This window comes from Vanessa cardui, chromosome 30 (genome assembly GCF_905220365.1).
Source record: "Vanessa cardui chromosome 30, ilVanCard2.1, whole genome shotgun sequence".
Taxonomy (NCBI): Eukaryota; Metazoa; Arthropoda; class Insecta; order Lepidoptera; family Nymphalidae; genus Vanessa; species Vanessa cardui.
In genome coordinates, this window is record NC_061152.1 from 5,420,854 (window position 1) to 5,433,244 (window position 12,391).

Genomic DNA, 12,391 nt, shown 5'->3' on the forward strand with positions numbered 1-12,391 from the left:
ACTAAAACTTTTACATATAAGCGTATGTTATACAAACATAATGCATAGCACAGTCGGGGTAAGAAAAGGTTCGTCAAAAGATCTATTTTCGTGTGCTCAGTATGAGCGACAATCTACTTTACCGATCGAGAATATACGACACTGACAGACATATTTTGACAATTCAGTTGAAGATATCATATCTAATTTAAATTTTTAATGACTAATTATGCCATTAAGATTATTTTATGTTGATATAAAGCTAGACGTAGTCCAAAGATTTTACACTATTTTGAACCAAATATCATATTTCTATGTAAGTTTAGTTTTATATGCACAGTCACACACAGTTGTCAGTTTATTGTTTTAGATTCAAAAGGTACTAAGAGCTTAAGACTCGATAAAGGAATTAATTTGAAAACTGACGAATCTTTTCTTATTCTGACTGTACACATAAATGCTGATATATTATCGGTTTGTCAGTCTGTATATATTAAGGGGCGAATGTTTAATTAAATTTACACACGTCCTCATAACAATTGACTTATTGAAAAATGTTTTATGAACACCACACGACCCCCCCTTAAATGAATCGCCTTATAAAGTCCGGCTGTTGAGATGGTTTACTTTCGACAGTACAGTACAGTCAACAAAACACTACTAACATCTACTAACAAAACCATGTATTGTGGATTACAAATGCGTATGTATGTTTGTTATGTTTTAACGTCTTAACTACTAAATCGAATACTATAATGGGTAATTACGAACTCCCCTCAGAGTTTTGTACAACTGTAACATAACGTACTATCTCAACGACCGAACGTTATATACTTAAGTCATTATTACAAATTATACACTCGCTTTCTCTCTCACACATCACTAATTTGACAATGGAATAGAAGGAGACAGAACTACTATACAAGTTTTATATGAATCTGTGAACCAATCACAAGTGCGACGCCGAATTTCGCTTATTCGACGACAATACATCGGTGTGAACGAGATAGCGATATTAGTGATACGTCACACGTTTATTATTATACATATTTAATATTTATTTATTTAATAATAAATAAAATCACGTCCTTTTTAATTTATGAACTTCAAAGCGATCTGAAATAGACACACACACAATTAAAATTACATTGAAATATTTGTAATTAGATTACTTACTAAACAATGATATTCTAATAAACAGATATGTTATACCCATACTAAACAACAGAAGAAAGTGTGCCGCGCCGTTTATTTTACATTTCGTTACTAGTAAAAAGGATAGCTTGATAAAAACAATAAGTAAAAGGGATAACTGGATGTTTTAATTACGCAAAACGTATTACTACGTAATTATGATGTATTATAACGTATGTAAAACAACTATAGGCAAACGTCCCAATTAGGACGTTTTCTAGTCTTCACTTTTTGCGCATTAATAACATATCTGTTTACTACAACATCATTGTTACTAAATAAATGTGTGAATTTTAAAAATTAAAATTGATTTATCAATATTCGAGTTAATATCGTCTAAGCAGTATTGCCAGCTCGGAAGCATTTACTCTACAAATTTAGGTGAAAAAGTTAAATAATAATAAATAAAAATTGTACAACTTCCTTGTCAATATGAGATCGTGAAATAGTGTTACAACAACAACAACAACAACAGCCTGTAAATTCCCACTGCTGGGCTAAAGGCCTCCTCTCCCTTTGAGGAGAAGGTTTGGAACATATTCCACCACGCTGTTCCAATGCGGGTTGGTGGAATACACATGTGGCAGAATTTCTATGAAATTTGTCACATGCAGGTTTCCTCACGATGTTTTCCTTCACCGCTGAGCACGAGATGAATTATAAAGACAAATTAAGCACATGAATCAGCGGTGCTTGCCTGGGTTTGAACCCGCAATCATCGGTTAAGATGCACGCGTTCTAACCACTGGGCCATCTCGAATAGTGTTAGTGTGTGTTAAACTCACACACACAAATTCAAAAGCTAAATTTATTACTTAAGTGAATTTAAAATTACTCTCTTCAACAGGGTGTTATCACCTGTAAATTTCCCACTGCTGGGCTAAGGCCTCCTCTCCCTTTGAGGAGAAGGTTTTTGGTACATGACCATGCCGCTCCAACGCAGGTTGTATTCCACACATGGAGGTTTCCTCACCCAACAGTGGGAAAACAGGTTGTTGTTGTTGTTGTTGTTGTTGTTGTTGTTGTTACATGTTACTCACTAGACGCTGTCGGCCGGGCTCTGGAACTCCGCCAGCGCGTGTATGGGGCTCGGCTGCTTCTTCTGGCTGCCCCGGCGCACCTTCGCCCTCACCTCCTCGGGTTTCTCGGGACGTATCAGCGGTTTCTTCTCCGGCGCCTTCATGCGCCAGACAACTATCGGCGACTGGAATTGAAAATGTTATCGTTTTGTGGTGTGACGTCATAATCCTTCGGGAGCGTTTGCAAAACACGCGGTATGTTAATTTAGGCAATGTTTTTTTTAGTTTAAAATAATAGGTTTTGATGACGTCATAACAGTAACACCGGGTGATTTGAAACGACCCCTTATATATAAACACATATACATCTAAACAAATATACTTTAAGGAAGAAACAATTAACAAATTCATAGTGTTATATGTGCTATATATATCTAATTTATTTTACGGTTTTATACATATAGAACATCACAATAAACATAAACATAGATTTTAAATTAGAAAACATTCAAACAAATATTACTGAACGTTTTAAATAAAAATGAATGGGGTAATCTATAATACTTCAATTGACACACTGCTAACAGATAATAAATAATATGGAAAAATATATATAATGACTCAAGGTTTGTTTACTAAAATTCCAGATCGAATGTGGCTGGAGTATAGGTTTAGAGTTACCATAGACAACGGAGCAAAAGTCACTAAGTATTCAATGTTTGCCCTTTGTTCGAAATACGACCGTAAGACATTGTTAATAAAAGTTAAAATACATTGATTTTAGAGAAGGGGGATATAAGACACGGCATGCGTTTGTAAACCATTGAAAAAAGATTGCTGTCAATGCAAATCGTTTTAATTATTTCATTATAGCGACACGCCCAGCTTTGTAATACTAAAGAATTTTTCTTGTTTCTTTACTATAATTTCCATGTTTTATATACAAAAACCTTCCTCTCGTATTACTCTATCTATAAGAAAACCACATCAAAATCCGTTGCGTAATTTCAAAGATCTCAGCGTACATAGGGACAGACAGCTGTAAGCGACTTTGTTTTATACTGTGTAACGATAATGATCTGCTTTTAAGTCCAGTATGCTTAGATCTTTAAAATTACGCAACCTATTTGGATGCGGTTCAATAGATACATTCAAGAGGAAGGTTTCTGTATATAACAAATGGAAAATATAGTAAAGGAACAAGAAAATAATCTGTAGTATATTCAGTATCAGCATTGCACTACAAAGCCGAGGCAGGTCGCCGGTAACAAATACTAGTGTTTTAACAAAAGTGTGCAAAACAATTACCTAGTGCGAGTACGGTTAGAAAAATAATAAATAAATTTAAAGAGGCAACAAGAATACAAATCATTCGCTATTAAGCAACAGAATGCTGAATGACGTTACACTATTTTGAATACTTGGTCTGACCGAAGCTTTGCTCCAGTTATGACCAGTATGACCTTGGACCAAAGTCAAAGACAGAAATCTTCATTCAATAGAGCATGATTAGACTTGTTTATTGATTGGAAAATCTACCACCAGTTCGGAAACGAGCACCTCGGAACTGAGAAGACCCGGCGGAAGGAACTCTGCTTGTTTTTTTGAAATGTAATATTTGACAATTATTATTTTGAAACAGCATCAATCATCTCATTCCCGAGGTGTGTGATCAACGAACAAGTCATTAGTGTTGTAATCTCATACAAATTTACCGATTCTTCCGAAAATTGCCATTGAACATTTTTGAATCGAAAAATATAAATTTAATTTCTTTGGGTTTGGTTTTTTTCATGCTATAGGTTAACGGACGAGCATATAGGTCATCAGATGGTGAGGGGTGACCACCGCCCATAGACAATGGCGCTGTTATAAACAATAACCATTACTTACATCGCCAATACGCCATCAATCTTGGGAACTAAGATGTTATGTCCCTTGTGTTTGCACTACTATAGTTTGGCGATAAATATCTGATGAGTGGGTGGTACCTATCCAGACGGGCTTGCACGAAGCCCTACCATCATTGCTACAGTCTTTGACTTCGGCCAAAAATCCACCTTCGGTCAGACACTGGTTTAACTTTGCACAAGCCTGTGTAGTGCCATACAGCTTGCACAAAGTAAGAAAGCAAGAAAGTCATGCAATAAATAAATAATAATAATAATTACCATTCAATATAAACACAAACTTACATAGTTGTTCTGCCCGCAAGGAAATAAAAATATATTATATCGATTAATATATATTCGAAAGCTTTATATTATAAATGCGTTACTATGACATATATTTAAGTTTACTACTTCTGGCTGTCTGAATCACTTACCACAAGAATATAGCCAGCCCAACCCAAATGACGAGACAGGACGAGTTTATATATATATTACGGTATAGGTTGGCGGACGAGCATATGGGCCACCTGATGGTTAGTGGTCACCATCACCCATAGACAATGACGCTGTAAGAAATATTAACTATTCCTTACATCGTCAATGCGCCACCAACCTTGGGAACTAAGATGTTATGTCCCTTGTGCCTTAGTTACACTGGCTCACTCACCCTTCAAACCGGAACACAACAATACTGAGTACTGTTATTTGGCGGTTGAATAAATGATGAGTGGTTGGTACCTACCCAGACGGGCTTGCACAAAGCTCTACCACCAAGTAAAATAATGGAATAATAATCCAAAAAATCTCCAATAGTTTATTAATCATATTTTTTCTGGTATCAAGTAGATGAAGCAATCTATCCTTATTATAGTATGACACAACTTAGATGTAGCATCGGCAAATTCAATCAAACCGATTGTTGCTGATTTACACAACCAACAGAAACAGCTCCCATTCGACGCTATTCGTCGCTATAGACTCTCGCGTCAGTTCAACCCGAGACAGCGAGTGCGTGTAAATCGACGCGTCAAATTGACGAATATATCAGATCATGTGATATTACAAGTTATTACGTTTGTGCAAAGATCATATTCACGTGCGAAATAAACATTGATAATTCGGGATAGCGTACTCAATTCGGATGTGATCGGTTTTACGAATTTTGCCGATGCGACGTCTAAGTTGTGTCGTACTATACAACCCCAATTAAAAAGCGTCAGAATTGTTACAAACTCCCTATATGTATCCACATCAATCCATTTGCATTATTAGCTTTTCATTTCCTCTAGATAAAAATTTACCCCCCCCCCCACATATAGGATCATCTTTTCCCACTTAAAACAATAATTATGTTTTTTTTCGTAAGTAGGTAGATCTGCATATGGGTTACCTACCTAGGAACTACCTACGAAATTTGAACCATACCTTAAATCATCAATACCAACCTTAAGCTTGGGATCTAAGATGTTATGTCCTTTGGGGTATTGATTATATAATATTATATAGCAATCCAAAGCTTAATCAATTCTAGTACCAATTACAATATCACAAGCGTTATAAGCGATTCCAGCGCTTTATAAAGCGATATCCAAGCTTGATGTATTCAATACAATATAATATAACACATGCTGTATATAATTTATTCATAAAATATTTTTGTTAAACCATTTATCTAAACTTGTATTTTATTTTAAGTATGTCAGTTAACATTAGGGCGGGTTGAATCCACCCGGCTAAAAAGCCTTTTTTTATCCTATAGGTTGGCGGACGAACATTTCGACACCTCATGGTAAGTGGTCACTATCACCCATAGACAATGGAAATGACATAGAAAATTATTGAAATTTTTCTTCTTGGACTCGACCGGGAATCGAATCCGGGACCGCCCGCACTACTCGACCATGGAGGTCGATGTAAATTCGTCTTTATAAAGATATATTCATTCAGAAGAATTTTAGTATCAGAACATCTTATGGAATATAAATGTAATATTTATCTGTAATCGTCCTGGCATCGAAGGACTGTATGATTGGATGCCGGTATGTCGTGTATGGTGGCGGACGAGCATATGGGCCACCTGATGGAAAGTGGTCACCACCACCCATAGACAATGACGAAGTAAGAAATAGTAACTATTCCTTACATCGTCAATGCGCCACCAACCTTGGGAACTAAGATGCTATCTCCCTTGTGCCTGTAGTTACACTGGCTCACTCACCCTTCAGACCGGAACACAACAATACTGCGTACTGTTGTTTGGCGGCAGAATATCTGGTAGTACCTACCCAGGCGGGCTTGCACAAAGCCCTACCACCAAGTGAATAGTAAATGTGCGGTGTGTGGTACTCACAGCGATGGTGCCCTGCCTCGTGTACTTGGTGGAGGCCACGTAGGATGCCTTCACGGTGAGGACGACAGCGTTCATTAGATTCTTCGCGGCCTGGATGAGAGACGTCGCACTGTCGAGCTGGAAATCAGACAATTACGAATAAGCCCAACCCTTACCATTAGCTGGATTGCCCAGTGGTTAGAACAACAACAACAACAACAGCCTGTAAATTCCCACTGCTGGGCTAAAGGCCTCCTCTCCCTTTGAGGAGAAGGTTTGGAACATATTCCACCACGCTGTTCCAATGCGGGTTGGTGGAATACACATGTGCCAGAATTTCTATGAAATTTGTCACATGCAGGTTTCCTCACGACGTTTTCCTTCACCGCTGAGTACGAGATGAATTATAAAGACAAATTAAGCACATGAAACAGTGGTGTTTGCCTGGGTTTGAACCCGCAATCATCGGTTAAGATGCACGCGTTCTAACCACTGGGCCATCTCGACTCGTGGTTAGTACGTGAACATCTTATCCGATGATTTCGAGTTCAAACCAGTCGCCACCGATTTTCATGTGCTTAATTTACTAGTTCTATACATCTGTGTCTTTACGAAAAGTAATTTGGAAAATTTGTAAATTATAATATATATTAATTTATCTATTTTTATGGTATAGGTTGGCGGAGGGGCATATGGGCCACCTGATGGTTAGTGGACCCATAGACAATTAAGCTGTGAAAAATATTAATCGGTTAAGAATCACACATTCTAACCACTGGGCCATATCAGCTGCGAAAGTTTATATATTTGTTACGCCTAAACTACACAGACGATCATCATTATATTTGGCACAGATGGCAGTAGTGGGGGCCAAAAGACATTACACTTTTGGCCAATTGTTAACAGTCGAATGACAAGTAAAACACCAATAGGCGACAAGCATGAACTGACCAATTGCGTGCCTCGGCGCTTTGAACTACAACTCCAAAGAGATCTATCAATGTATTAATAGAGATCAAGAATCATGAAATGGAGCTGAGATGGCCCAGTGGTTAGAACGCGTGCATTTTAACCGATGATTGCGGGTTCAAACCCAGGCAAGCACCACTATATATATGTGCTTAATTGTGTTTATAATTCATCTCGTGCTCGGCGGTGAAGGAAAACATCGTGAGGAAACCTGCATGTGTCTAATTTCATCGAAATTCTGTCACATGTGCATTCCACCAACCCGCATTGGAACAGCGTGGTGGAATATGTTCCAATCTCTCTCCTTAATGGAAGAGGAGGCCTTATCTCAGCAGTGGGAAATTTACAGGCTGTTACTTTACTTTTTTTACTTTAAGAATCATGAATCAAGAGACTTTTTTTACTTTAAGAATCATGAATCGAAAGGTCATCTCACCCCACTGACGATGAGCTCCCCGGAGATGTTCTGGACGTCAGCCTTCACCTTACTGGTGATCTGTATCTGGTGGCAGTAGAGCGCGATACGCTGCAAGTAAGCCAGCAGATCCTGCTTCGTCGACGACTCGGGGCACTGGAAACGGAACGGGACAAATGTAATTTTTTACTGGAAAGCCATTGCTAGACTATTGATCATCAGGATTTAAGCTTTATTTAACATTTAACGTGGCTATTTCATAATCTTAAGGTTATGCACCCAAAACAACATTTTGACGACCTCTGCGAGAGTGTGTACAACTACTTTTCACCGGTTTACATGAATGCGCCAATCCGAGGTCCGAATCAATGAGGAAAAAATTAAGCTAATTAACTTTTCTATGTTATTTTCGGTCTGGGTGTTTGTACTGTCGTTACTTCTGATCTTCCATAACACAAGTGCTTCAGCTACTTACATTGGGATCAGAGTAATGTATGTGATGTTGCCCAATATTTATTATTATTTATTTTAAATTATTGAGTATTTAGCCTGGTAACATTTCTAATACCGTGTCTCTGGTAGCGGTAAGTGGTATTTTCCCTACCGTGCCCCTGAGAGCACGTAATACCTTTGCACCTGCCACATCCTGTACGAGAACTACCTCCAGTCATATAAGATATGACAGCAAAGATATGAAACTCAACATAGTGTGTAAGACCAAAGTCTATATGCTTCCAAATTCAGCAAAATGGAGGGGATGATCAGTGGAAGGTAGAAAAATCTTTCACTAGCTCACCTGTTCAGCAATCTCGCGCGTCAGTTTGTCCAGCTTGGTACCAGCTTCGGATATCTTTTTAGCGGCGTTGATGACGTCCATGGTCGTCTTCAGCGGGCCTCGACCTCTGTTGACAGGACGGAACATGTTTTACGATTTGGAGTTCTATTGCTTCAGTTATAAGGTCTATTTTTATTTAGCATCGATCTATCTCGGCTTCGCACGGGTGTATTGCTTATACCAAATATACTACAGAATGTCTTACAATACAAATCACTATGTCCCTGCGATTTAAATCTTTAATAACTTAGAAAATATACATTTAAATTACATGCTATAAATATATTGATCTATATGAAATGCACAGTGAATTTAAGGTACTTAATTGGATAAGGATTAATGCTGTATTGCTTAAAATTGATTCGAAAATAAGCCATTATGTCCCGTAAAAACTAAACGACAAAAAAATGCTTTTTGCATGTATCCCTAAGAGAGCACATACCATAACGGCCTTTTTAAAGACATTTTTAAAAACTACATTCGGGGTAAGATTTTGGTCATCTTAAAATCTATTTTCGTGTGCTCAGTGTGAGCGATAATCCGCTTTACCGATCGAGAATGACATATTGCGTCGCAGTGATTTGATGTATAGATTCAAAAGGTACTAAGAGTTTGAGACTTGATAAAGGAATTAATTTGATTTGACGAAGGTTTTCTTACTCTGACCGTACAATAATTTGATCTATCTCGTAGGATTCACCTATCGTTTGCAATGTAAACGCAAAAAATGTCTTAATTAACGACATCACATTAGAAACTTCTAAAATTATCAGTGTTTCTTAACTAATCATTACCTGTCACTAAATTAAATCTCCTCCAACTCTTTCACTACTAGCAGCTAAGTATAACACCTATCTGTTGTATTGCCTATCGTATTTTGTGTGTATGTATATTTACTTTTAAATTGTTAATGCACTAGCCCACTATGTTATCCCTTGTAAGTTTCTTTCAGTAGGGTTGCCTGGAAGAGATCACTACTTAGTGATAAGGCCGCCCTTTGCATACTTTTATAGTGATTTTGATTTTAAGCTTTTCTTGTATTTTGTTTATTTTCTGTGTGCAATAAAGCTGTTTATTATTGTTATTATTATATTGTCCATGTATTATATACAAAAACCTTCCCCTCGAAACGCTCTATCTGTTAAAAGGAATTACACCAAAAATGAAAGAGGATTCCTCAACCATCGCTCACCTGGTGAAGTCCGTCATTTCGAGCATGATCATGCACATGTGCTTGGCGAGCATGATGATGTCGTTCCCGGCGTCGTCCCACTTGGCGACCTCGTTGTCGAAGGTCATCTTCTCGCGCCTGAACAACTCGACCTGCTGCAGGATCTTGCGTTTGTCCTCCTCCGTCATTTTACGCATCGCCTCCTGTCGATGTGGGATAAAAATGATTAGTTTATGATGGCGCTAATAGATGGCGTTAGTAGGTGTTGAAATCGCGCTATAGTTGTCTTCGATTTTTTACTTTAAATAAATCATTGTAACAAAGACGGTTGGGACATTTAGTTTAAATCTCCTTGAAAGAGAAGAAGAACGTTTAATTCCCACGCTCTTCCAGTGGGATACTCATTCAGCCAAAAGTCATTCAAATTAGACATTAGGTATCCTCAAGATGTTTTTCGTCACCACTAATTAATCACATGGAAATTCCGTGTTGTTTTCCTGAAATTGAACCCTCTCTTTAACTGAGCTATCTAGGCTCGCATAGCAGATTACAGGCTGTACTTTTGCTCTAAGTACTTCTAGCAAAACTGAATCACGCTATCAATGTTTTCTAAGACGAGTGCTATACATATAGTCAAATACTCCTAGTTAGAGAAATATTTAGTTAAGTCGTATTTTGATCCCATATGGGCCTAAAGTCCTACTACAAATTCTAACTACGGTTAAAAAAATGAACTTACCCTGGCATTAGTGATGCCGCTTATATCCGGATATTCGTCCACACCGTGCTCGCCGGTGTGAGCGCTTGCTGAAACATTATTACAAATTTAAAAAAAATTACAATTTTCTTTCAGAAGAGCTGATTCAATATTTTCACTAATTTGGACAGATGATCGATTTATTCGTTATGGAAATGTTTTCAAGTCACGTGGTAACAGTTTAATGTAATTAGACCTACCCCCCCAACCTTATTAATGTATATGGCTTTCTGTATCCTTGTCGGTCGAGACTGAAGTGTCTAAATAAAGAGATAGATAGATACCCATCCCGTACAGTCACTGTACAACAACAGCCTGTAAATTTCCCACTACTGGGCCAAGGCCTCTTCTCCCTTTGAGGAGAAGGCTTGGAACATATTCCGCCACGCTGTTCCAATTTGGAGTAGTGGAATAAACAAGTAGCAGAATTTCTATGAAATTAGACACATGAAGGTTCTTCACGATGTTTTTTTTCACCGCCGAGCTCGAGATGAACACAAATTAAGCACATAGATATTCAGTGGTGCTTGCCTCGGTTGGAACCCATAATCATCGGTTAAGATGCACGTGTTCTAACCACTGGACAATCATTAGTTCTCACAGTAACAGCCTTCTTACTGATAAATAACTCCCCCTCCCTTTAAGGAAAACGTTTTTGGGTGCCTGAACTATTTTATTTCATTTCGAATAAACTACCATATCTGATTATGTTTTCACTTCATTCTTTGATCAAACCAGGTGACTTGATCTCATTTCGGAAACCATTCTCAACTCAAGCTACAAACACTTACAATACAGCACAAATTACATTAGTGAAACCTTTATACGTAAAATCGTAACACAAAAACGTTGCAATCAAAGCAACAATAGGCTATTTGACAATGCGAAAAATAAATCGTGAATTATTGTAATCATTGTATATTATGAGTTTTAAAATGGTTATTTACTAACGAAAGTTGAAAAAAGTACTTAGTTTATTCAAAAATCCATAAATAAAAATGCATTTTTTGTCACGTGACACAAAACGCTCCTGATTGGCCGGGCTTATGATGACGTCACTTTCTTGTTAACCTTGCTTTTCTACGATGTGTACCACAGATTAAAATACAGCAAAGTGACGTCACCGACCCCATTGCAGCGCCATATTGTCCAAGTAGCGTTTTTGCGCGCTATTTAAATATGGAATTTTTAATATGATATTTTTTGGTAAACATATACTAGAAATAAAAAAAGCAACTCTTACGGGGTTCCTTAACATCTACTAAATAATATAAAATGGATTTTAAAAACCAGTCAAATATACATACATAAAAAGCTTGCACTTTAAAGCCTTCAAAATGTATACACATAGCTCTTACGAAATATACCATAAAAAAAAAAAATTGGCGCGTAAAGCCACGTCGTACTCACAGCGGCTCCTGGTCTCCATCGTCATATCCTCGACGGGCTCGAACTCCGTATCGGTGTCGAGGTCGTCGCTCGTCTACACATGCAAAGACAAACACAGAGAGGCATGCGATGAGTGACGTCATTGGTGGAATATCAATACACTCGCGACAACCCCCCCTCCTCAAAGTTCTCCTTATCATATATATATCCTAGTAATCCTATCCTATCGAATAGCTGATATAAACCTATGTTGAATTGGGATAGGTTGAATATTGAGACTCCAGGATTCCCCAGGTATTGGGAGGCCCCCATATGCGGGTCAAATGTCAGGGCGCCACGGTAGCATACGTAAGCGATCCCAAGCGCCCAGCGAAAGACGGAGAGGGTACCGTTGATATTTCAATTGCTACTCCTGCGTCCAGGGCACCGAGGAGTCAACGTA

General features: G+C 38.0%; 1 protein-coding gene across 3 annotated transcripts in view; it reads right to left on the reverse strand.

Annotated features, from left to right (window-relative positions):
- Positions 1–402: 402 nt before the first annotated feature.
- LOC124542353 (catenin alpha) overlaps positions 403–12,391 on the reverse strand; it is a 71,295-nt gene continuing 59,306 nt past the window's right edge. For 2 of the 3 annotated variants that reach the window (XM_047120323.1, XM_047120324.1), the window contains exons 16-23: positions 11,971–12,043; positions 10,543–10,610; positions 9,825–10,006; positions 8,594–8,699; positions 7,819–7,953; positions 6,435–6,551; positions 2,214–2,377; positions 403–1,095 (exon numbers count right to left, since the gene is read on the reverse strand). In XM_047120323.1, coding sequence (XP_046976279.1) covers position 1,095; positions 2,214–2,377; positions 6,435–6,551; positions 7,819–7,953; positions 8,594–8,699; positions 9,825–10,006; positions 10,543–10,610; positions 11,971–12,043 — 846 coding nt within the window. In that variant the 3' untranslated portion in view covers positions 403–1,094. The remainder of the gene's footprint in view (positions 1,096–2,213; positions 2,378–6,434; positions 6,552–7,818; positions 7,954–8,593; positions 8,700–9,824; positions 10,007–10,542; positions 10,611–11,970; positions 12,044–12,391) is intronic. The other variant, XM_047120325.1, reaches the window with a different exon arrangement.